Genomic DNA, 27,305 nt, shown 5'->3' with positions numbered 1-27,305 from the left:
ACTGACTTCAGCTTTGTTCACATCGGCCAAACAGTGGACTACAAGATTAACCAACAATTAGTTAACTTTAAAAAAAAACAAAAAACAAGATAGTTAACTTATGATTGATACAAACTCAATAATTATTGCATTATGCATTTCCTTTCTTTCTATTTCCACGGACATCAACGCTGCGGCGTCTAGACCGTTGCTTCTTCTCCAAGTCCTCTACAACCTCTGAAGCTCTTTGTTTAATCTTTTGGCTTTTATCAGATGTACTTAATGTACCATCATTATTTTCAAAATCATCTAAATCATTGTCTTCAGAATCAACTCCCTTTTCATTATTTTTACTCTTGACTGGAACATTCTTTTCATTATTTTCAACACCATAACCATGATTACCAATTCCAGAGGCAGACTGTAGCTTGTTGCTGCTCTTTTGAACCTTGACTTCCGGATTTGATGACTTATTATCTACATCACCCATTTGTTTTTCCTCTTTTTGAGTTACAGTTCTTGAACATGCAGATGATGACTCTGTCTTTTGTGAAGTACCTTCAGATTCTCGCTTCTCTTCCATCTCTATCAAGGGGGCATCCTATATAATGATGATAACAATAATGATGATAATAATAATGATGAAGAGGAGGAGGAGGAGGATGAGGAGGATGAGGAAGGAGGAGGAGGAGGAGGAGAAGAAGGGGAAAGAAGAGGAGGCTGAGGATAATGATGACAACAATGACGATGATGATGATAATGCCAGCTATGAAATAGATTCAAGATCAGTGGGGCAGATGTTGCCAGGTTTCAGGTCTCTTTTGCAGACATCTTTCAGCCTAGGAAATGGTCTGCAAGTTGGTCTGCTACCAGTAGCAAGCAGTAAAGAATTCATTTTGGGATTCTGGCATCCTGCATGCGCACAACGTTACTGAGCCAGCATAAAGGTTTCTGGGAAAGGAGAGCAAACATGCTTGAGATTTGTGCTAGGCAAGCATGTCTTTGTTTGGGACACAGTCCTGCAAGGTAATGCCCAGAATCTTTCTAAGACTGCACAGCTGGAAGTCATCGAGTCTGCACTCTTGACATGTGTGCAGGGTCCATGACTTAATGCTGCAGAGGAGCTTGCTTAGTACATAGGACTCCTCAGAGAGATGCTATTTTTAGATGCTGCTACTTTGGCAGCACACTGTGAGGAAGCCCTTCAGTGACTCCTCGATCATTTTGCTCACACATGAGATGAGTTTGGACTAACAACAAGCTTCAAGAGAATCAACATCAGTTAAGTGCTTTTTGTATGATTCTAACTGTATTTTCCGAATAAATGGTGAAAATAAATCTAAGTTGTCACTGCAGATTATTATTATATTTGTTTGATGCAAACATTTTCTAATTTTTTTATTCTTTCGTTTCATTTCAAGCCCTGTACTACTGACAATCTCTCTAATAATTCTTACCTTGGTTTTTGACAAAAACAACATCTATCTATCTTATGATAGGACTTGAATCTTTTTTTATTTATAGGTTAAAAAGGCTGCAGTGGAAATTCTGACAATTTTACTTTTAAAAACAAAGCAAACAAAAACAAACCGAGCTTTTATATTGTGCAATATCCACCAAGTGTGGTTAGAGTGTATTATACGAGTCCTATAAAACTTAACATGTATGAAGAGACACGATGCCTGAAATGCATTAACACACTTTTTTTTCACCAGAGGCAACGCTGTTACTGACCACGGTATCCATTTTATACACAAGTGTGATAAAGGGATCTGAGTAAAAACCCTTTTCTAAGGACTTAACTTTGCACTGTCCAAATGGGGACTCCAACCATAGATCTATTGTTTCATAGAAGAGTGTCAGACCATGTGACCACAAAACTGCATAATAGGAGAAAAAAGCTGTATGACTAAAATCCTATAGAACTAGAAGTTTCTGATTCCTTATATTCTAACCTGTGATAAGCAATGCTCAGTAATTTTCTACACTGCCCAAATTTGGAAGTAACATTTGTCCAACAATGATACTGGCAATTTGCAAAGCAGTATTTAATTCAATGGATACAATCTTTCTTTTCACTAAAAAAAAGTAGAAAATTAATTAATCAAATAAACAAATAAGATTCCCTTTATTCATCTTTGGCAAACAAATTTTTGTTTAGGATCTATCTCAAGAAAAGATCGAGATCATTTAAGTCGTGCAGTACAGCAAAATATCATATTGAAATCCTGGAAATTGGAGAAGATTACAAAGTTCTATTAAGTGTCTTCATAGTGAAAGAAACAAACAACAAACCTGTAAAAATTTATTCTTCAGTCTTTCCTTGATAAGCAGGCCTCGGATGAGTAATCTCCAGTTACCATAGACTCGTTTCTCTCGTTTCTAGGATAGAAAATGTGAAACTCAAGTCAGAAAAAAAAACAAACAAAAAAACAAAACAAAACAAAAAGACACAAGAGTTTGTAGGTGACATAAAAGCCAATTATGATTCAAAGTGAAATTGAGTATTTATTTGGGGTAAATATGGTCAGTTTTAAGGGAAGCCTGCTTATGAAAAGGTTTTGACAAAGTTACTTGACACCATTTAAAAAAAATGTAGGATTATAGCAATTTTATTGGGTTATAAAAGAGAGTCAAAAGGCCCATGGAGTCAGAGTTCAAGAGCATGAAATGGACAGTAACAATTGCTTGCTACCCTTTTGACAAAAGGCTAGTCTATTGCAAAGTACTTTCTGCCAGATCTAACAGACTAAGCTACCAAATTACTGCTGGGTGGATAGGGAGGCTAGAAAAAAAAATCTCAACTTCACCCAGGATCGATCTCAGTCAGCTTTGCACGTGAAGCGAGTTCTCTACCAACTGAGCTATCAGGACACCCAAAACACAAGTTATAAACACACACGTGTAAATTTCAGATTTTCATGACTGTCACAAAAAATATTCCCAGCGGTCTAATCGACTCACCGGACAAACCTGGGTCCAGATGGAAGAGTGCTGCTGCGGCCCTATGTTCCACACAGAATCAAGAGGCTTAAGTTAAGTCTAATAGACTCAGATAACCAATCACTAAAGGTTGGACAGAAAGGTTAGGACATTTTTTCAATCCTGGACTTCCACCCAGGACCCTTTGCTTGTGTGGTGTGGGTTCGCTACTGGGAGCTTTACCCATCTCATTTCAAAATGATAATATTTAAATTGAGCTTAAATTAAGATTTCATATAGTGCAATATCCACTAAACATGCTCAAACCGCTTTAAAAGGGGTCCCTAGCCAACAGCAACACGTAACGTGTAGGACGTGACATGATGCTTGTTAGGCAATATTACATTTTTTTCAGACAGAGACAACCCTGTTATCGGCCAGGTACTCATTTTACACCTCAGTTTGGTGAGAGAATGTGAGAAAAGAGCCTTTTCCAAGGACTCACCTAGACGCCGAGCGAGGCTCGAACCCAGGACCTTATGATCCGAAAGCGAGTGTCATACCACAAGACCACATACTTTTATTTCTACTGATTGAAGTACCTCATCTTCCTTTTGTTTCTGAATCTCTTGATCTTCATCCCAGGCATCCAGCAGGGCATCAGCAAATTCTTCACAAACAATAAATCCGTCAAATCTGTGGGGAGAGAATGAGAAGCTAAATCCTCCAAACTGTATGATACAAAAAAAAGTAGTCCTTCAGAGCCATCAGGCCCATGGAGCTGGAGTTTATCCCAGTTTCTATGGCATGAAACGGACAATAGCAATTGCTTGCTACCCTTTGGATAGGATGCTAGTCTGTCGCAAAGTACTTTTTGCCAGATCTATTACTATTAGACCCAGCTACCCCATTCACTGCTGGGTAGACAGGGGGATCAGTTTAAAAATACCAACTGCACCCGGGATTGATCTCTGTACTTTTGCATGTGAACTGAGTGCTCTACCAACTGAGCTTTTGGAACCCTCTGTACGATAAGAATTAATATAACAATAAATAAGACAACCAATATGGAAATTTAATTGGGTAGCCTTGGAACTGCAAATAAGAAAACTATTTCTGACAATTTATTAACTAGAAACTAGTACATGATAAAAATATTGAAAAATTACGGAGTAGGTATAGTATGAGTGTAAGATAGAAAAACAATCTGAACAAGTTGTATTTTATGTTGTGCCACGAAAGCAGACAAGGTAAATAACTGGGATCAGTTCTATCTGTTCTGTATGGCACATTAACATTCACAAATTTACACTATCATAAACAAATTAAAATCAAAGAGGAGTAAAACGAGCAATATTTTAGACTGATTTCCAGTCCTGTACAATGAAAAAAATGATTAGAGATTGAAAAAAAAAACGATTACACCTGAAAATCTGCTTGAAGTTACCAGCAATATACACCATCCCCCCCCCCCCCCCCCCCCCCCCCCCCCCCCCTTTTTTTTTTTAAACAGCCCTCATCTTGCCAAAAACTCTGGAACCTGAGATTTCTGAAAGTCCCAATTTTTGAGAGTTTTTGACAAGATGAGGGTCGTTTTAATTAATCGATATTAGAAGGAACAGTTCTCCTGCCAAAATTTTTAAAACATGTTTTTTTCCAGAGCACAGCAGTATAGGCATAAGGCCCAGAGAAATAAAACCAAAACAAATCCCAATAATATCTGTAGCATCAGACAGAAATAACAATTGCTTGCTACCCTTGGAATAATATGTTCGCCTATCTCAACTGCCACATCATTGCTTGGTTGAAAAAAATTTATTTTTAAATTGAGCTTTTATATAGCGCAATATCCACTAATTGTGCTCAAAGCGCTTTACAAGGGGTCCCTGGTCAACAGCAACATCTAACATGTAGGACGGGACATGACGCCTGTTAGGCGATATTACAATTTTTCGGACAAAGACAACACTGTTAGCAGCCAGGTACTCATTTTACACCTGAGTACGGTAAGAGAATGTGAGTAAAGAGCCTGTTCCAAGGACTCAACTATGTGCCGAGCGAGGCTCGAACCCAGGACCTTCAGATCCGAAAGCGAGTGTCATACCACAAGACCACATAGCAGCACAAAAAGACTTAACAGAAGAAGAAAATAAAAGTTTGACTTAATCCGCCTTCACAATTTGACAACTGTATGAGAGTGGAACGATTTAGAAATTAAACTATCACGATGGAACGATGGATTTAACTTACACAGGATGTGCATGGCCACTGTGGTGATCCCAACCCACCATTGCAGGGGCTACATCGATGTTCAATTTTCTGGCCACTCTCTGCAGACCTTGAACTGTAAAGAGAAAATTAAATAATCCCAATTTAAAAGTTAAACTCCTTTAAAATAGACACAACAAAGCTTTCCTTTTGGTAATCTATAAATTTCTGAGGAAAACAACTCTATTGTTTCTATTTCTATAAAATTTTGGTTATAAAATCAAAACCTGGCCAGAAAAAAAAAAAATGCCAATCTTTTTTGTAGAGAAAGAATGAAGTTGACGTCAATCAGGGGCCATCTATCAAAATAGACCCTACAGAAAATTCTCCTTTCCCTCGTTGAATGAATAAATAGAATATTTTTGCCCCAATAAAGCAGCTTACCTTTCAATTGTACAGTGCCTGTGGGCAACATCCATGGCTTGAATAGCTCAACATTGCCATATTCATTCTTTGGGACTTTTCCCTGCATTTAAGACAAAAACAAAATTTAGAGAGATGGTATTCATCATATAATATAACTTAATTTTAAAAAACTTTTCAATTATTTATCATCAAATAGCAATTCTTTATCAAGAAATTTCTTTTAATAACAGGAATGATCATTAAAAGGCAGATAAACCATATTGATGAACACTTTAAAAAAAATATAATTTTATTGCTGTGCCCATTATAATATGGAAACAATCAATATACATGTCATTTATCATCATCATCATCATCTTTTTTCTTCTTCTTCTTCTTCTTATTGATTACAATATAAATATTTTTATTATTATTATTATCATTATTATTATTATTATTATTATTATTATTATTATTATTATTATTATTATTATTATTATTATTATTATTATTGTCACATAACTATTGTTATGGCATTACTATTAGTTTTATTTCCATAGTGCATAATAAGACATACATTGAAGGCCGGAGGAGGGATGTATATCTCTGTCTGCCATTCTCCATACAACTCTAGATCGAGTTCGTCTGGATTTTCCTTTGGTTTGTTCTGGAAAACAAAAAAGAATCAAATGCATATTATAAGAATATAATATATATAGTGAGGTATTCCAAATTAAAACAATGCCTTTCTCCAAACCGTCCATTTTACTTAATTACTTACTTATCAGTGATTTTCAGCACATGTTCCAGTTATCATTTTCATCAAAAACCCCAAACATGTTTGTTTTATATACAATATGTGGTGATTTTAACATGTTTGTTTTATATACAATATGTGGTGATTTTGACATGTTTGTTTTATATACAATATGTGGTGATTTTGACATGTTTGTTTTATATACAATATGTGGTGATTTTGACATGTTTGTTTTATATACAATATGTGGTGATTTTGACATGTTTGTTTTATATACAATATGTGGTGATTTTGACATGTTTGTTTTATATACAATATGTGGTGATTTTGACATGTTTGTTTTATATACAATATGTGGTGATTTTGACAGTATGATTATACACAATTACTTGCTTCCTCAAATATTTTTCATATCTGACCTCGCCCTTTGGTGAAATAATTTGAATTTAATTCCCACATTCTTTTTGACACAGATGCAACATATGACCTTTTTAATATCTTGAGCTTTTATACGGTACAAAATCAACTGAATGTTCTCAAAGGACTTTACACAGAAATCCTCACCAACAAATGCACTTAACATATGAGGAAACATGACAATTGTATCATTATTACTTACTTATCCATAAGGCTGACACGGTGGAATGCCATCTTTCTCAGTTGGAGGCCGTTTTTGTCATTTGTCCCCACGACCATCCGCTAGCTTTCATTTCTCTCTCGATAGTCCTCCTCCACTTTTCCAGCCAGTGGCCCCTTCCTTTCGTTCCGTGCTATTTTATTTCAACAGGGACAATGCTGTCACTGGCCAGTAATACAATGTGAGTCTATAGCCCTTTTCAATGACTCAAATTTTTGAAGAGTCAAGACATGACTCAAACCAGGAACTCAAAATTCTGAAGCGAGTGTCATACCACAATATCATCCCCAACTTTGCTTCATAGATGCCACTAACTACTTATATATGCTTCTATCATGTCACTTCACTCTTCAACAACTGAGTATTGTAAGCCAAACACATAATTCCATACTCACACACGCACAAAGACAAACACATACACAAACATAAAAAGATGACATACCCATTTTGGTCTGGACTTCACCATCTTATAAGGCTCCTCATTCAACTGAAATTGTAATAAATAATTACTGTCAGAATATTATTATTATCATCATCCTCATCATCAGTATTATTATCATTATCATTATTATTATCATTACTATTACTATTATTATCATAATAATAATAATAATAATAATAATAATAATAATAATAATAATAATAATAATAATAATAATAATAATAATAATAATAATAATAATAATAATAATAATATTATCGTCATCATCATCATTATTATTATTATTATTATTATTATTATATTATTATTATTATTATTATTATTATTATTATTATTATTATATTTTATCATCATCATCATTATTATTATTATCATTATTATTATTATTATTATTAATATTTTTATTTCAGGAATTATGTCTGTAAAGGATGGATGCCATGGTTAACAAATCTTTCCATTTCAAAGCCTTCTCACACCATACGATCATCTTCTTCCCTGTTGTTGTGGCTAGGTCTAAGTAATCCAGGATTGCCTTTGTTTAAAGTTAAATCTTTTTCCTGATATCTTGCCTCCATTGATTTCTTTGGTTTGGTGTCTCCATATGTGGCCATAATAATAATAATTTCCTTCTCTTTATGTCTGCCAGCATTTTTCTCTATCTTTGAACTGCGTCGATAAACATATCATTTTATTTTTAGCTTGTCCATGGTATCCTTAGAATTCTTTGGTAGACCTTAGTTTCTACTGTATCCATCGTTCTTTTGGGTCCCTGAATTTAATGTACTAGTCGTAATGCATAAATGAAGATTGCTCATTATTAGCATCTTGTTACCCAAATTCTAACATTTGTTGAGATAATCAAATTTTCATGTAAGTGATTTTAGAAATGCCAATTCTTCTTTTGATTTCAATTGTGTATTTCCTATCCACAGTGATAAGTTGTCCAGATTTGTATCATTTTATACTTGCTCGAATGACTTTTTCGTCTTTGCTTTGGGCTGATTTTTGATTCTATGAAGATTGTCACTTTCCTTTTTGTTGTTTGATCTTCAGGCCATATTCCCCACTCAATTTTCATTTGTTGCTATAAATAGGTTTTGTGGTCATCTCGAAGGAAAATCTTACTTGAATTATAATGATAGATAATGTGGGTTCACAGAAAATGATGATGATAAAACGTTCAACCACTCTTTTTGGCTGCATTGTGGCAAGATTGACCTTTATTTAAGAGCACTCATGGCTTTTAAATCAGGATCATATTTGAGAATGAGGGGACATTGATGGTGTGTTGACTTACAAAATCCAATAGAAATCATTATTTTACATAACCTATCGGAAACATCTTTCTTCCCCTCTCCCCATACTGACCCAATCCGAATTTATTTTTTTTTAATTAAACAAAAAAAAAACAGTCCTCGTCTGCTCAGCAAACTAAAAAAGACATAGCATTTGAATGACTAATTAATTAAATCAACAACTTTTTCACTCTCCATCTCGTATGTCTCTGGGAATTTTTTAGTTAGTTATTGAGGTAAACCATGGACAGGGTAGTAATAAAAGGTCTCCTTTGTAGTTTGATACAAAAGATATAAATAATCAACATAAATTTTTGCAAAGATGTGTTTCCTAGATTTTCTCTTGGTTGAATCATGACAAATAATCCCTAATCAATAGAAGAAGAAAAAGCATAGCTTCAAAGGAGTGTCGGCAAAATACTAACACGTACCCGGACTAGCCGACCCTCTTTCAACCAGTTGTCCCTGGAGTGGAGCTGAATTTTTAAAAGAACAAAAATGAAAATAAGTGAGATGACGAATAATAAGGGGCCAATACATTCTAGTATTAAGACTGGTTATTCCAATCATTTTGTTAATTAATACTGCAAAGTGTTGTGTTTCAGTGGCATTATATCATTCAGCTTCTGACTTAAAGGTCAAAGATGTGAGACCTGTTGTGGGTGGCACATAGTTGAATCTGGGAAAAAGGTTTTTTAATCTCATTTTCTCACCATACAGGTGTAAAATGAGTACTTGACCACTATGTTGTGTCACTGAAAAGAGTTTATAATATTAGCATCTTACAGGCTGCATCCTTTATCCAACACATTCATTATTACTGTTGGTTTGGGACCCCTTGAGACCAGTTGGTGGATATTGCCCTGGGAAAAAGCACTTTTTTCTTGTATTTTTATTCTTTAAGATAAATGTTTTTTTCAAATACATATTTAAATAGCAGCAGCAGCATAAACCAGGAACCATCATAGCAATTAATGATTAAACAAGATCGATGACAAAAGAGAAATCACTGTTGAATCCATGTCAATTATATTCTTCATGAAACAAAATAAATGAAGGGGAAAAAAAAGGATCCCAAATTTTTCAATGGATCTGAGGTTCAAGAAGAGATAGCTGAACTGAAAGAACATACCACTCAAGCTGAGTAATTAAAGTGAGCTTAAAGTGAGATTTTATATCACATTATCCACTAAACATGCTCAAAGCGCTTTATAAAGGGTCCCTGACCAACAGCAAAATGTAACATATAGAGCAAGAAATGACATCTGTGAGGCGATATTACAAATTTTGGGACAGAGATAGCGCTGTTAATGTCCAGGTACTCATTTTACACCTGAGTATGGTGAGAGAATGTGAGTAAAGAGCCTTTTCAAAGGACTCAACTATGCGCTGAGCGATGCTCAAACCCAGGACCTTCCGATCCGAAAGCGAGTGTCATACCAAAAGACCACATAGCCGCATTAATGAGTACATTGCCAGCATGACTCAGAGCAAGAAACAGATGCAATATCACAATTTTTTTTAGCACAAATATAAGTGAAAGACGAAACACGATTTGAAGCTGCATGCATCTTTTAGAATTGGACATACCAAATCTGACATTATTCTCAAATTTGAGTTAAAATTGAAAAAAAATTTCAGCTCTCACACAAACTATTGATTGGTATTTCAGTTATTTTGGTTATTTATCATGGATAGATATATAGACTTGACAATCAGAAAATATCAACTGAAACTTACCGTTCGAACACATTCCCTGGCATAAATGGGTTCCTTCTTAATGTAGCCCAAAGGCACAGCCGTGTCTGGGTAGATGGCTTCAAACTTTAGGAGATGTCGCCTTAAGGCATAGCTAAAGGAAAATCACATTTATAAAAATCAAGATTGTTGGAAGAAAAAAGAAAAAGAAAGTAATTAAAAAATAATACAACAGTGTTTGTTTGTTTTTTGTTTAAGGGTTTTACAGTGCTTGCAACACATTAAGGTCATATCAGTGCCAGTAAAAAGGCAGAAAATGGGATAGTAAAAAGTTCTAGAATGACAATTAAAGCACTCAAGAAAAGGTAAAACAAAGGGGAATTGGCCCAAATAGGAAACAGATGTAGATTCTAAAAGCACACTGTCAAAGTACTTAGTTTGAGATCATCTAAAATCTCATCCAGACACGAGCACAGGTCCCCACTAAGAGGAATACACTCAAATATTTACAAATCATATATATAACATGTAAACAAAACATAATACAGTGCATAATAGAGAGATGACTTGCAAGGAAAAAAATATCATCTCCCAAAATTCTAACTTTATATTTGACTGCTTCCCTCTCAGCCAGGATATCTGGCCAGGGCCAGGACAAAACTAAGTAATCTCATTCCAAGACAAAGACAGAAAGCAAGTTGGAAAACAGATATAAGGGGATAGAAGACACCTCTAAGTAAGTACCTCTCTGCCCACTATGAAAGGTCAGGAACCCCACCCAGAATACAACAGTGTCATATCCAAATTATTTCTAAGCTATAGAGTATATCTTTAACTGCAAAATCTGGAACAAACTTGGGTCATAGACATCCTTCAGAGTCATAAGGTCCATACAGCCACAAACTGACAATAGTAATTGCCTGCTACCCTTTTGACAGGACACTAGATTATCGTAAAGTACTTTCTACCTGATCTAACAGTCATGTTGGGTGGAGAGAGGGGGCAGAAAAAATATTATCAAATTCAAGATCGACCCCAGTCCTTTTGCCTAAGGAGCAAGTGCTCTACCTACTGAGCTATCATGACCACGTTGGGTCATACAGTTCTTAATAAATAATTAACGGAAGTGGCTTTTTGTCATAGGACTACAAACAGGAAAAGCTACCACCTTTCCCTATATGTACTCCCAACACTCTTTTTGTGTTGAAGGTAAAACTTGTGAGCTTATAGCTCTCTGGTTATTCTGTTTTCATGAACAAAATGTCACTTTATTTCTAAAAACTAAAACTCCATATAGCTCTTTAAAACAACAATAAAAAAGACCCTGGAGAAAAGAAAGCAAACAATACTAAAATGTCAAAAGACTACGGAGGTGTCAAGGTAGTCCACGACTGTGGACTTCCTAACCAAAATTAGCCTGTTTGGCTGGTCTCTCTAGCTTCTGGGTGAAAAGGTTAAGATACAAATGTCAAATTGGAGAAAAATTTGACTCATGTGCATAAATACGTATCATTCAGAATCACAAAATTTCGAGACGCCAGACTTTATTCCAGTTTCTATTTTTCATGCTAAACTGAATGTAGATTGCTTGCTGCCTTTTGGATAGGATTCCAGTATACCGAAGAGTACCGTCCACTGAACTAACAGACCCAGGTACCTAATACCTGATGGGTGGACAGATGGGTTGGGAAAAATCCTTTACCGACCCAATAACAATACAAGCCCCTTTTCTTCTTAGTCGCATGCTCAACCAATTTAGTTGTTAGGACCCCAATCTAAATAATAAATAGTATAAAAAACTTACAGAGGATGGTTCTTGAAATCTGTAATATTGGTTGGCATGGGGCGAACCATGAGTTGACCTGGATCGTTAAAAAAAAAAAAAAAGAAAAAAAGAAACAAGGAATTAGTTCAGTCTTGATTTCATTGGAAGGTGACAAAGAGCATCTGCAAAAAGCTTGACACATTCAAAAACAAATTCTTGAGGAAGATACTGAGGGTTCTTTTTTAAAATTGGATAATAAATAACAAAAATTTCTTTTCTTTACCTAATGAGAAAATACAGATGGTGAATGACAGAGGGGTGAAAACAATAAAGCATACTGTATATTGAGCTGTAAGGACTTCCCTCGTCATGAACATCATGAAATTGAAATAAGCTCTGTATTCTAATGATTAAAAAAATATAAACCTTTCACTGATGATTTACTTGACTATTCCTAAGCCAAAACAATGTAATAATCATTTTATTTCTGGTAAATGCTAATTAAATTGCATTTCTTAAGTAACAAAGCTAGACACAAAATGAGAAAATAGTATCCAAAAAAAAAAAAGAAAAAGCAAAAAAAAAAAACCCCAAAAACCCCATTATTCTTACTTTTGATCTGATCCTCTTCAGCAACAGTTTCTTCATAGCTGGCCTTGCCGAAGATACCAAAAGTCTGCTCCAGCCAATCAGTATCCACTCTCATCTTGCGTGTTTGAGAAAGCCACTGCCTGGCATAACGGGCTGTCACATCTTTGACTCCATTGTCTAGAAAATTAAAAAAATTAAATTCAGTTTTAATTTAGAAAGCAGGACTATGCTTGAAAATCTTTATATCACATCAGACCCATACATAAAGTTTGAGTTTTAATTTCAGTCCCAGCAATACTCTTGTCGTTACAAGTTATTCAGAGTTGAAGATTTTACCCATTTGCTAAGCCTGAATCCATCAAAAGTCTATTATGACGATACAGGACATCTTTCAAAAGGCAGACTCAGTTTCTTAAAAACAGATTTATTTAGAGTGAATTAAACAGCACTTTTAGAACAATCAAGTCATTTTCTCACCAGTTTATCCTTGCTGTCTGTAAAAAGTCGTGGTCATTAAAAGCTGCTAGACCCAATAAGTCTTTTCTATTTTAAAGTGTTAAATAAAGAACGATAATTGCTTTCTGCCCTTGGGACAAGACACTATTGCAAAGTACTTTCTGTAAGATCTAACACACCCAGTTCCCAAATACATCTGGTTTAACCAATGGGTTGAAAAAATTTTTTAATGAACCAAGGACTGATACCCTCCTTGCAAATCAAGAGCTCCACCAACTGATATATCAGAACCTTTTCTTATGTAAAGCTTCTGTGAAATAAAATCACAAAACTCGTGATTATTTACATGCATAACTTTGCATTCACAATTTCTGCAAAGAGTATGCACTCCAGCATAGTCATCGACAGATCAATTGGACAAGGACTTTAAGCTTTTGTTTTCAAGGTAGCTAATCTCATTAAGATCTATTCTTGTAAACAGACAAATATGTGCGAGGTTAGTCTCTACATAATATAGACATTTTATCCTTCTACAGAAAAAAGCTTGGAGTAATGGCTCTATGGTTTAACCGAGTTCCTAATAATTTTCACTTCCTCTTTCTTCTTAAGCCCATAATTGGTAGTGGGATTAAGATTACTTTTACGCCATCTTAATTTATTACTTGCATTCAATTTCAAATTTGAAATGATGAATTTTAATGCTCCCTCCAACCCCAGCGCCCAACCCCCCTCCCAAATATCTAAACCCAATACTTCCTTTACCAGTTTATCCACACTGATCCATTCTGCACGGACACATGAGAATTTTGGTATTCAGTGATGAAGAATTCTTACCATTCTTGAATCCTACAACATATGAGACAGGCTGGGTAGCTCTGCTTTCCAAACTATAAGGCTTGTTGTAGATATTCTTGAAGCAATCAAAGCCTAGAAGAGAAACAAAAGTAATGACACAGCATGACATTTCTAGCAGTCATATTTTGTTTTTAAAAATCTTATCCTTCAGGGTCATAAGGCCCATGCATCAAGCCTGAGTGTGTCCAGTTTCTGTAGTATTTTACAAATTGTACCAATTGTTTGCTAAGCTTTGAATAGAATTCTTGTTTATAACCGTGCACATATCATCAAACCTACCACATTGATTCAAAATATCCTTAGATGATTTTGAACATTTTTGAATGACTTACTTTTCAATACCCCCTCAAAATTCAATACAGTGATGATGTTACCGTCAATACCCTTAAAGAGTATGCAGTTAAAAAGAAAAAAAAAGTAACTAACTTTGATAAAACAAGAGTTAACTATACATAAGACGAAGAAGAAGAAGAAGAAGAAGACGTAGATGATGATGATGATAATGATATTATTACCAGTCCCTCTGATTGTGAGGTGATTGCTCTATCAACTGAGCTATTGGGATCTCTTAATAGAAAACAACACAAAACAAATGATTTGTGTACTTACATGTCCATTTTTTCTTGTCTTCAAGATAAATTTCAAGCCAATAGTCTTGACCTGTATTTACAGAACAATAAAATATTTCAGAATACAACATAACCTTTTAACTCTAAAGGTGTCTTTGACAAAACATAAATAGTAAGTACAATAGAACCAGTGGTTTAACTTATGTCCAAAAAATTAATGCGCACTTCACACTAAAAGACATAACTTTATCGGACTGTTTTTTTGCTCCATGATTTATATGTGATTAAACACAACCAAAGGAACCAATTGATTGGTGCTACAATGGAAATTATAGGAACTGTACAGACCAAATCTCTCCATTACAACGAATAAATCATGATTGTGCCCTTGTCGCAGTAAATCAAAATTAAATATCATTTTACATAACTTCACTGCTTTCGTGACAAGTGTAGTGTGTTGACCTCATTTTATGCAAATATCTTATGAATGCTTCTTATCAGATGTTGTCTATAGTTCTCCTTTAATGAATACAATAAACCCATTATGGGATATCAGACACTACTGTAATATCAATCATCATAGGGAAAAGATGTGAGAATGACTAATTGCTAGGAAAGTCAAATGGAATTGTGTGTTCAAGAACACTTTAGTAATAAACACACTGCACTCTCTTTGTCATGACAGTTTGAGTCTAATAATAATAATCATAATAAATGGCATTTGTAAAGCGCCTTTCCTCAATTTCATCAGGCTCTAGGCGCTTTACAGTCTTAAAATAAATAAAAATAATGAAATATAAAAACATAGCAAATTTTAATTGCTTAAATAGCAATGTACATTACATTTTACACATATGATATGAAAAACTTCGATATCATGAAACAAAAGTTGAATTTTTAATTTAGATTTGAAAGCTGATAATGAGTCAGCACTTCTAAAATTCTGGGGGAGAGCGTTTCAAAAATGGGGTGCCGAAAATCCAAATGGTTGTCCACCAATTTTGTGTGATGTTTTAGGTAAAGATTAAATTGTTCTATCGCTATTTGATCTTAGATTTCTACTTTGAAAATAGGGCTGTACAAGACCATAAAGATATGCAGGGGTGTTAGTGTTTTATAGACAATGGACTATATCTTATAGATGATGCCTTTCTCAACAGGTAACTGGTGTAACTCTCTAAGCAGATCTGAAGCAGATGATTTTTTGTCTTTTTTTTTTTTCAAAACTAGTCTAGCAGCATTGTTTTGTACAACTTGAAGCTTAATAATATTTTCTTTGGAGATGTTAATTAAAATGGAGATGCAATTATCTAATTTGGATAACACCAAGGCATTTATTAGAAGTTCAGCCAAGTCCAAAACAATCAAGCGTCTAATTTTACTTATTCTTATTATTTCAATGTACATGTATTTGATAAGGTGTGTAACTTGAACTGACTCCGATTGGTAGTAATTAATAGTATCTACTGTATATCAGTCCAAGTTAAATCAATGACCTATGACGTTATCATTATCTTTCTAAAATGGCAATAATAATTGACATCTGTTTGAGACATAAAATTCATTTCTATTCTTAGTATATCAGATATCAATTTTCACTCGCATGACAATAACACAAAAATTAACTTGCCTCCTCCATATTTGGACTCATCTTCATCGTCCGACAATATCTTTCTGTTTGATTTTACTTTGAGTTCATGCTGGATGCGTCCAAAATAGGGACTGGATGTCTCAAAATCTGAATCAGAGCTGATTGAAATAAAAATAAACAAATGCTTACAATAATTAGGTCCATATTTTAGTTAATAAAGCCAATCTATAATTTTGACACCATTATCTTTAATTGTTTTTATTTCTTTCTACAACTTTATATAACGATTAAAAAATGTTTTATGGCAGCATTATAAAAACATTGTGGCCAACTTTTCATAGAGCTAAAACAGGACATACTAATGCACACAACTACCATGACCCAAAATGGCAGAATGTTTGGACTTAAAAAATGGAAGGAGATTGTTTAACATTAAAAAATGTCTATTTGTCTGTTCCTTGTTTTAATTCGCTGGTCAAAAATCATAATCCTAAGACAACCAAGGGGCACTTCCATGCATATAAACAATCCAATCTATTACTGTTTCACTGCTTCTTTTGTGGCAGCTTTTGACCTCTTGAGGAATTCGAGAGTAAATTTTGTTTTATAACAAAGATTACAATCTGACTTCATGATAAGCAGGTCACCTAACATATCTGTGCACAGGGATCCTCTAATATCAGCCTTATTTTTCCTCACTTCACTGAAAACCCTTTTACATTCACAATTAGAATGAGGAATGGTGAGGAATTAATATAAAATATGACAGTCTTTACACTTTTTTATTCCAACATAGTCAATGCTTTTGCTCGGTGACAACAATTGCTTAATTATGGAGAGTGAAGGAATTCTTCTTGAAAATGTACACGAGGTATCTATTGAATTCAACCTCAATTCTTGTTAAGGTCTTCTCAAATCTTTGACCAATTTCTTTTCTTTATGGGACAGTTGGCAGCATGTAGAACAAAAATTCTGATTTTGGTTCTTCAAAACAATTTTAAAAATCATTACCCCACAAAGAAAACAAGAAAAACAATAATTAAAAAAATACACACAAAAATTTTTTTTTTTAATGAACTCACTCTTCTCGTTCTGTGTTGCATTGTTTTGGTTTCTTCACAACCTCTTTTCCCTTCTTCTTTTTCAATGTTTTGTCCCTTTTGCCACAATCTTCACTTGAGCTTTCACTTCCATCATCAAATTCGTCATCATCACTTTCCTCTTTCAAACTCTTTTTCGATTTCACTCTTGCTTCAAGACTAGACCTTCTTTCAGAAGGTGTTCTTTGTGATGATGGTTTTGTTTTATTGGCTGATTTTGATGAACTTGATTTCACTGATGACAAGGTTTTCTTAGATATTGATTTTGAGGATAGTGATGGTGCTTTACTTGATGATAAAGATGTTGATAATTTGTGAGATGGTGATTGTGATGAGGAATGTTGTTCTTTTGACTTAAGTTTGGAACCGACTTTCAAAATAGGCAAAGAAGTACTTTTAATTGTCTTTGAAATGCCTTTAGATGATCCCTGAGTTTTAGAAGAAGACGATGAGGGCTCAGCACTTTCTGATACCTGTGCATTACAAATAAGAGAAAAATAAGTTCAGATTCTCTGATGTGACAAAGAAAATTGGAATTTTATACTATAAATTGATAAATTTTGAGTCAATTTCAATACATTCCAGTGAGAAATGATGAAATTCTCGATTAAGTATTATTTACAACCATAATTTCTCAAATTATTTATTCGGTTATAATTAAAAACCTAACCATTTTCACTTAAAGACCATTAAGTGACCGCAATGATACTCATTAAACAAAAGTCGTATTACTGTTAGATCAAAGTTCAAAGCCTTTAACTCTCTCGAGTTCACTATGATTAAAAATTGAACAAATTTGTTTGATTTTCCATTCATATTTACTCGAGAGAGTTAATTAAAATCAGCTATACATTCTAAAAATTATATGAAAATCTAATAATAAAATAAAGATTTTTTTTTAAAAGGGTAAACAAACATGCAATGCACATAAAACAATATCAAGTTATAAGAACCGTTTGCCAACAAAACAAAAACAACGTGTCAAAGATGAATTACTGCTCTATTGGGGAGATGGTGGGAATTTGTGACAGGTCTGAATAAGGTTGGCTCTGGCATTTCAAGAATAAAACAAAAATATCTTAAATTTATATAAAAACTGAAAAACAAGAATGACGAACTGCACAGTCTGACGATTTTATCAAATTTAAAGGGAAATGAGAATTTATGTTGTTTATATTTTCATTATGAGGTAAGAATGGGGAACAAGAACAAAAAGTAATGGACTTATTATTTGTTGCTTCTTTTTTTTTTGGTCATAAAATAATCAAAAGCAACTTACTTTGAAAGGAATGGGCTGGAGATTCAAAACTAAACGCACTGACAGTCCCAAAGTTCTCAGCACAACAACGAAGAGCTGAAAGAGGGAGAGGAAGGGAGGTAAAACAATATAAACAAACCACTAAAAAGTTGTGAAGTGAAGCCAGCATGAACTGTATCTAAATGCTTTGCAAATGTTAAATCTTAGTGAGTGGGAGATGATTGTTCAATTGTAAGCCAATATAAACTGATCAACAGAAAGTATAATGGTTATGAAGTGAAGCCAACTTGAATCGTATCCAAATGTTTTTTAAATGTTCAGTCTTAGTGGAAAGTAATGAACAAAAATGAAGACGATTGTTTGATTATAAGCTTTACTGAAGTTATCGTCTGTGACCAATTATCGCTCATTCAGTTTTTCAGTTTTATAAAGATAAGAAAGACATTCAGTAACTCACAAAGTCAATTGGACTTATTGTGGTATGTTAACCAAACTGAATCTGAAAATATTTTGCAGCATTATTCTCTTTGATTTTTCTTGTTAAATAATAGCAGCAAATAGTAGTAATAGTAATAAAAAATAGTAGAATTACCAATAAAGTTGATCTTTTCGTACAAATAGTATTTTACAAAGATGACATTAATCAAATGAAAGGAAGAGAATATTTAAAACATTATTTAATTGGTATGCCTTAGCCATGTTGAGGGGTTCCCATAGCTCAATGGTAGGGCATTCGCCTAACCCGCAAAAGGACCAATTTTTTCTGACCTTCCAGTCCATCCAGGAAAGACCTGAGTCACTACATCCCTTTGATCTGGCAAAAAGTACTTTGTGATTGACTAGCATCCTATTTAAAAAGGCAATGAAGCAATTGCTCCTGACTAGTGAAACAATGTGAAATAATCATGATAGCCTCAACCCCATAAACTTTTATACTCTGAAGAACGATTTACTGACCATAGGGTGCCTTAGTCACCCTAATTGACAGTCCCAATACCAATGACGATAAATATACTTACATAAACCCATATTCTGGCATCTTTTATCAGACTCTTGGACATAACAGCAACGATTGCATTCACCGAAATCTGAAAATTTTGGATATTGATTCTTGTCTCATTCTATGATTTAAAAACATGACTAAATACTCATACGCTTTGGAAGAAATAAATATATGCAGAGCACAACTAAAAATAAACTGTGAAATCATGAGCAACTGAGTAGGTAACCATGAGGATTACATATTGTGTCCAATTTTAGAAAGTGGATCAAACTCCAGACCAACGTCTTAAAGTTAAAGCAGCAGCCTATCATAGCAACATATAAATGCAATTTGAAAATCAATTTTAAAAATCCAGTTCAAACAATAATCTAAAATATAACATCATCCTTTCCGAACTATGTGTAAATAAAATTCATACCACATACAATTGAAGTAAACCATTCAAAAAAATAAAAAAAATAAAAAAAGGATAGAGTTATATAAATAAATCAGTAAATAAATAGATAAATAAATAAATAAACATATGTTTGAAAATGAAACAGAAAAAGACTTGATTTTATATGACTTAATAACCCTGTACACTCTTAGATAAGGGACTATAGATAGTAATCATTGCTATCTACATATTTGCTGCCTCTGATTACGGGTCATCGCATGGGTCATAAAACTCTTCACTGATAATAATCTCATTGGCATTATATAATAAAATGATGACTCTTAGTAGTTATAATGATAATAATAATAATAAAAAGAATAATAATAACAATAATAATAATAATAATAATAATAATAATAATAATAATAATAATAAAAATGATAATAATAATTATAATTATATTAATAATAATAATAATAATAATAATAATAATAATAATAATAATAATAATAATAATAATAATAATAATAATAATAATAATAATAATAATAATTATATAATCAAGAACAGTAAAAGAATATTATTGACAAAAAATACGAGAAAGGATGGGGAATTCCCTCCTGTAATATATATATGATGAGCTACAACCCATAATTTATGGGGTTTTTTGGGGGTTTTTTTTCAGGTCAATATACCTTTACCTGTTTATTGTCGTATTTAAAAGACGGAGATAAATCTAAATTGGCAAAGCAACGACAAACATAGGGTGTCTCCCATGACTGAGGTTAAAAAAAAAAATAAATAAAAAAAATTAAAGTAAACCATTACAGAAAAAACTCCAAAAATCTCACCAGTTTGAACTCTGATGTATGAGTGACTTGAACTAAGGGGAATGTTTTTTTATACCAGGATAAGGCAGAATCCACCACTCGTTCTGTACTGAAACATGTATTTGCTGACTTGATTAAGTGTGAAGGAACGAGAGAGAGACATAGACCTCCCACTGTTTCATCATTTAAAATAGAGTTTTGTCGTAAACCATGAGCTATAAGACACAGGATATGAGTCTGTCAAAATAGAAAATACATAAAACATTTATAACCAATTGTCTTGAAAAAGAAATATGACAGGATGAACCTAATGCTTAAAATACAATTTGAAGTTTCGTTAATAAAATTGGAATTGATACAAACCCCTTCATTGAGGAAATTCTGAATTTTAGAATACTTTGAATTTACTAATTCTAATAATTTTTCTAATCATTTTAACTATAAACTCAATTTCCTTCATCTTGGTCATTCTGATAACACCAGATTGATGCATGGGTCAAATTTGTCAGGAACATTTGGGAACCTTATTCTCTTGTGTTCATTAAAATGAGCAATAAAATAAATTTGTTCTATTTTCATTTATGTTATAATTGAGAGAATTAAAAGTCTGTCCACATTCAACTCTTGTGAACAGATCACAGAGAGATAAGTGTTATTTGAGAGAGATATACTTGAAGTCTATCAAAACTTTGACAAGAACAATTTCTATTTATTGAGAAAATGGTACTTTTTATTATTTATTCCTTATGGTCACATGCTCATATAGCCAGAATTATCGCAGTCTTTTTTTTTTTAAATCAGTAAACGAAAAGGTAGGATATCTCTTGGATAGTATATGGTGTTATACAGTAATGAATCCTGTTGACTTGCTAATAAAATAATCAATCCATGAATAACCTCAGTTTTTAAATCATAATAAATATAACAATTATAAATATAATACCTGACTATGACTTATATCTTCACTTATCAACACAAGTTGGAGAGCATTGTATTGTACCACTTTTTTAACATTATGGTAAATGTGAAACACTTTCTTTCTTGTTTATAATATTAAATAAAAGCTAAATAAATCTTTTTTTAAAAGCATTCATAATTGGTGTTATTATTATTATCGTCATCATCCTCATCATCATCATTATTATTATTATTACTATTATTATTATTATTATTATTATTATTATTATTATTATTATTATCATTATTATTATTATTATCATTATTATTATTATCATTATGATGACTTCCTGCCACTTGCAGCAACACAGCTGCCAACCCACAATGCCAGCATACCAATAAAAGTGTCTTTAAAAATCAGGATTTTAACCTGAGGCCGAATGGACTAAAACCTATCAATCTAATTTTTTAGTTCATTAAAATAATAAGACATTTTTTAGAACTGACATCCAATAGAAATATACCATAAACAACACTAAAAAGACCATCAGTTAGTCATAATACATGTACAACCATCCCTACTAAAGTGTGGAAAATAAAACAATAAAGGAAAAAAAACAGGATTTTAAAAATCTCATTAGGATTTAAGATTTATGTAATTAAAATCCCTAAGGAATGGGAAAAGCCTGGTAGATCTTCAACACTAAGTATTGTATTTGAAAATAGCAAACCCCCTATATCTCGATGTAAACACTCATGAAACAGTCTTTAAAAAATATAGCAATTAGTAGAGTAACATCTCTGTTATTATTTTTAGAAAGCACGTTCGTTTTTCGTTATTGAATGATATCAATCAGACAATAAACATTAAAGGTGACACAGTTTTGTGTGTTGGTATCTTTAATTTAACTGGCAGATTTGAGAGTAGTTAACTAGGTGCATAGCACCAATATTGAGACCTAATCAATCAACTCGAGGTCCAAAATCAATAACAAAGATCTACAATGTATATTAGGAGAAGAAAGTGGACAGAGTTAGTAGAGTTCTTGGGTCTATGTTAGTAATCAGTGTTAAATTTTAACACATCAAAACAAAATGCTGTGCTTACATTTCTGTTTAAAATTGTGTCGTAAATCTTAGGGATCAAATAAAATTGAGTTAACATTTTTATACGACCATAGTAAATCGACCCAAATCATGCAAAAAACTTGACGTCCTTTATCAGAAGGATAAAAACGTTAACTGGCTAATTTTCATAGCAGATCGTAGTCTGATTTTCCCTGTAGTTAACACACACACACACATAGACTTGCTCTTTCTTTTATTAATATAAATAATCAGCAAGAAGTTCTTTGAATAATGTTTGTATTAAAATTCTAATCATTCACCTTATGAATATTGATAGCGACATCTTTCTTGAACTTCCTCACTTGCTTTTCCAGATATTTCTTCCAGTCAAACTGTTTTTTCTTCCTGAGTATATATAAAAACAAAATACATTCATAAAATTAAACTGTAACCCAGTAATAGAGGACTAAAACATAAACGCATGCATAATAAGAATATGATGTATAACCACTTAGGCACTGAAGTAAACTCTGCATATTGTGTGCACCATTTATCTCCTAAAAACAAAATAAATACATTTGCTAAAGGGAAATCAAGGTAAATGCCTCTATTTGGAAACATTATAACCGAATTTGTTTCACATACCGTCATAACAATTGACACCAATCATTTCAAATTCTTTTAAAATTAGGGCTCTTTTTTTTTTCAGTTTTTGTATGTGATTCAGGCAGCATTGAGCTGGCATAAACATGGCATTTCCTTTTGATTCAAAATGTCATTATTTCTTCATGTACCACAAGTGCCTGTACTGTAAGATTGCGTATGTTTGATGACATGATGGCCATCTTATTCAAAGCAAACAAATCAATTGCAGGTTCTTGGAACGATGTGACAATTTTTCACCCCAAAGTTGACTTCAATGTACTCATTAAAACAAATTGCACTTGTATCAATGCATTGCTTTCATGAAATTTGTATCCACAAAGGCATCCATTCCAGCAAATCGAGAGTAAAGCACCATGTGCATATCATCAGTTACCAGGCACCATTGTGGCACCCCCCCAACTGGAAGGTGGCAGGTTCACATCCATCTACCATGGTGTGTAACCTTGATTAAGTCATCTCACAGCAACAGACAGTGGTTTTCATTATTACACGATTTTAAAAATTCCCTCACTAGGATATAAGAGGACAATTATTTCTTTAAATTAATTAAAGCGTAGAACCTTTTCCTTTTCAATATGTCTGGCAAATCCAAAGTAATTTGTACGGGTTCTGTGGGTATCTGAGATCGTTCTTCCTCCACTGGCAGTGTGTGATCTGATTAAAAAAAAAAAAAGAATATTGAGAGCAATACTTTTGATATTAATCTCTTTCTACATGCGCATGACATTGCCAGTATTCAATTAATATGGATGAGAGAGAAATTTGTCTGGAATGTGATCGATGCAATTAGGATTAAGATAGGAGATTTTTCATGAAATGACGACGATGATTATGATGGTGACAACGACGACGACGATGATGATGGTGATATAACAAAATAAGTATCAGGTGTGTATGTGAAATCAAAAGAACAAGTACCAATAACTTGAAATACAGTATCGATTGATTGCTATTTTTAACATGAAAGTACAGTCCATCAATTACACTAAGACCCATACAAAAATAAGTCCTTCCAAGCCATAAGGCCCATGGAGCTGGAGTTTTACCCAGTCTCTCTTATATTCAATTCTTAAAAAAGAAAACCCAACAATTTTTTTCATTATCTCATTTATGATTAATTCATTCAACATTAACAATTGCTTAGAAAACCATTGGAAAGTACACTGAAATACTAATGGATGGATAACAGGAAAAGATAATAATAATCTTAACTCAATGCACAAAGAAAACCAATCCCCTTGTTAAGTGAGTCAAATGCTTTACCTATTCAGCTGTCCGATGCTCTGAGAGAAAAGAAAAATATATGGATTGTTCACTGCTTTGAAAATTCAAATAAGAGATGTGTGTTCTTAGTAAGAATCTTACAATATAACTACTGACTCTCCTCCCCCTCCCCCCCCCCTTCCTCTCACCCCTTAAATAGGATTTATGATAACATTACCTTTGACATCTTCCATATCTGAGAGGTCAGAATCATCCGAATCATCCATCTCCTCTGTATTTTCTTCATGTGACTGATCAGTGTCATTATCTCCTATTGCCATATTCAAAGAGGCTGATTGTGATTTGCCTATGCCTCCATAATGAGGTGTAACCAAACGTCCACTGTGACTACCTTCCATCATCATAAGCATGGCCATTGGATCGTCTGCACTCATTTTGGGAACAGTAACAGGAGCTTGTTCATTAAAATTGGATTTTCTAACTGCTGTTTTTCCTATATTTTTTTTTCTTTTTGCATCTACCATAATCGAAGATTTCTTAATGTTTTTGTTTTTTGCCTCCTTCTCTTCTTTACTCTGCTTTGCCGGAGATGGGCCACAATTTTGTTTTTGAACTTTACTTTTATTTTTGACAAGAAGGTCAGAAGGCTGGCTTGACGATGCAATCCCCTGATCTTTAGTTTCCTTATTATCAATTAGTTTTCTTTTTCTTTGGTCAACTTTCCCACCTGCTTTGACCTGTGGTTTTTCTTTTCTTCCTGAAGACATCCCTGGTAATTCTTTTCTTTCATCCATTTTTGGTTTGGGTAAAGATGACTTCGGTTTACTTGACTTACTGACAACACTCACAAGCATAGGCTTCTTTTCCTTCTCTTTTCCATTCATTTTGTGCTTTAATGCATCATCCTTAGACTTGTCGAAGGAATGTGAATTTTTTGGTGCCTTAGCTTTGACTTTGACTTTTTCTTGTTTCAGTCGCTTTTGAAGAGTAACAGCTTCATCATTTTTTTCCAAATTCTTTCTCTTAGAGTTAGAGTTCGTCTTTTCTTTAACCTCTTTCTCACTATCCTGAACAATTTCTCCTTTCAGCACTGAAGGCAATTTATTCAAGCTTCCATTGCATTTTGAAGCACGACTCATTGTCTGTGATCTTCTCTGATTATTTTTAGCTTTTATAAATTCCATCTTTCAAGCTACTGACTTGGCATTTGTAAAAATCTGAAAGGAATAAGAAGCAGTTGTACAAACCTGAAAGGAATAAGAAGCAAACAATATTCTCAAATCAATCATAATGTGTAGCCAAACGTATAAGTTTTGCACCATGCTTTGGTAATTCCTTGAAGGACATTTGCATTCTATGTGGCTATGTGTTCTAGTGGTATGACACTCGCTTTCGGATCGGAAGGTCCTGGGTTCGAGCCTCGCACGCTGCATAGTTGAGTCCTTGGAGAAGGCTCTTTACTCACATTCTCTCATTGTACTCAAGTGTAAAATGAGTTCCTGGCCGTTAACAGCATTGTCTCTGTCCGAAAAAAATTGTAATATCACCTAAAAGGCGTCATGTTCCATCCTACATGTTAAATGTTGCTGTTGGCCAGGGACCATTTGTAAAGTGCATTGAGAATGTTTAGTGGATATTGCGCTTTATAAAAGCTCAATTTTAAAAAAAGGACATTTGCATTTACATATGACACTGACACAGCCTTATTTGGCAATTGTATTATTATTTTGCAACTTAAAATTTAAAACTTTACATCAATTTAGCTTCAGATAGGGAAGGGTGTTGTTGAAGATCATAGAGTGTAAAACCTATTCACGACAAAAATCTAAGACATATTCTTTAAGTCAAAATAAGCTGGTTTAACAAAGTAACTCACGTCTTTACCGCAGTGTTTTTTGTCAAAAAGAACGAAGAGAAAGCAATACACAATCAATTAATTGTAACCGTTACAATTCCAAATTAAGAACATGAATTTCCTTTTTCTCAGATACTACATTGGGAAATGGACAAGAAAGAGAAAAGGGTTTATGGCAACGTGTACATATGTAGGTTTGTGGTCATCATCATTCACCATGTTCCAGTGCCAGCTAATCCAAGTTAAGGTTGAAATGTGATGTCATTTGATTTTGAATTAAATTTTCTTATGAATGAGCCACAATAATGATTTATATGTTTTTGGACTTATAAAGTTTAATTACATTGCTACGGCTGTACATTTAGTACTGAGAACAACAGTTGTATTAAAGTGAATGAATGAATGAATGAATGAAGAAATGAGAATGTAACTGGCAACTCTAGTGCTATTTATCTAGATATCTAAGTAGATACATAGAAGTAGAAGTAGACGCCGAGTGATGTTTCTGTTTCTAGTTCTATCTAGTAACAGAAATCCTATTCTAAATAATAATCTCTACATTTCATGAAAATTACAAAAGCATTATTTCATTTAAAACTCACGTACTGTTGAAGTACAATCAATACAGTACAAACGTGTTTTCTTTTGAAAACATCCCAACTGTTCTTGGATATTCTTGCCTTTTGCTTGTTATGATTTGCTTTCATAATCATTTTTCGCTGTAATAAGTAAATGCCAGATAACTTTTATCAAAATGCCAATTCAGCCTTCGAAATTTGTTATAAATTTCCTACTATGATACAGTGAGATATCATCGTGACTAACAACAGAGTATTCAAAGTTGTATTCAAAGTTATG

The 27,305-nt window shown here is 33.4% G+C and overlaps 1 protein-coding gene across 1 annotated transcript; it reads right to left on the bottom strand.

Annotated features, from left to right (window-relative positions):
• LOC144976897 (DNA repair protein complementing XP-C cells homolog) lies at positions 1-27,173 on the bottom strand. The gene is made up of 22 exons (XM_078921456.1): positions 27,054-27,173; positions 24,810-25,809; positions 23,929-24,022; positions 23,023-23,107; positions 20,759-20,974; positions 19,548-19,616; positions 18,550-18,624; positions 17,253-17,743; positions 16,210-16,328; positions 14,620-14,670; positions 13,990-14,082; positions 12,721-12,876; positions 12,148-12,205; positions 10,386-10,497; positions 9,077-9,121; positions 7,351-7,395; positions 6,092-6,181; positions 5,554-5,635; positions 5,152-5,245; positions 3,504-3,597; positions 2,275-2,361; positions 1-580 (listed from the first exon to the last, which is right to left on the bottom strand). The coding sequence occupies exons 2-22, from the start codon at positions 25,774-25,776 to the stop codon at positions 131-133; spliced, it is 3,573 nt and encodes a 1,190-aa protein (XP_078777582.1). The 5' UTR covers positions 25,777-25,809; positions 27,054-27,173; the 3' UTR covers positions 1-130.
• Positions 27,174-27,305: the final 132 nt, after the last annotated feature.

This window comes from Berghia stephanieae, chromosome 7 (assembly GCF_034508935.2).
Source record: "Berghia stephanieae isolate SIO BIC M18660-M18661 chromosome 7, UCSD_Bste_1.3, whole genome shotgun sequence".
NCBI classification, from domain to species: Eukaryota; Metazoa; Mollusca; class Gastropoda; order Nudibranchia; family Aeolidiidae; genus Berghia; species Berghia stephanieae.
Note: the sequence above shows the minus strand (reverse complement) of the source record. Positions and strands in the feature narration are given on the sequence as shown.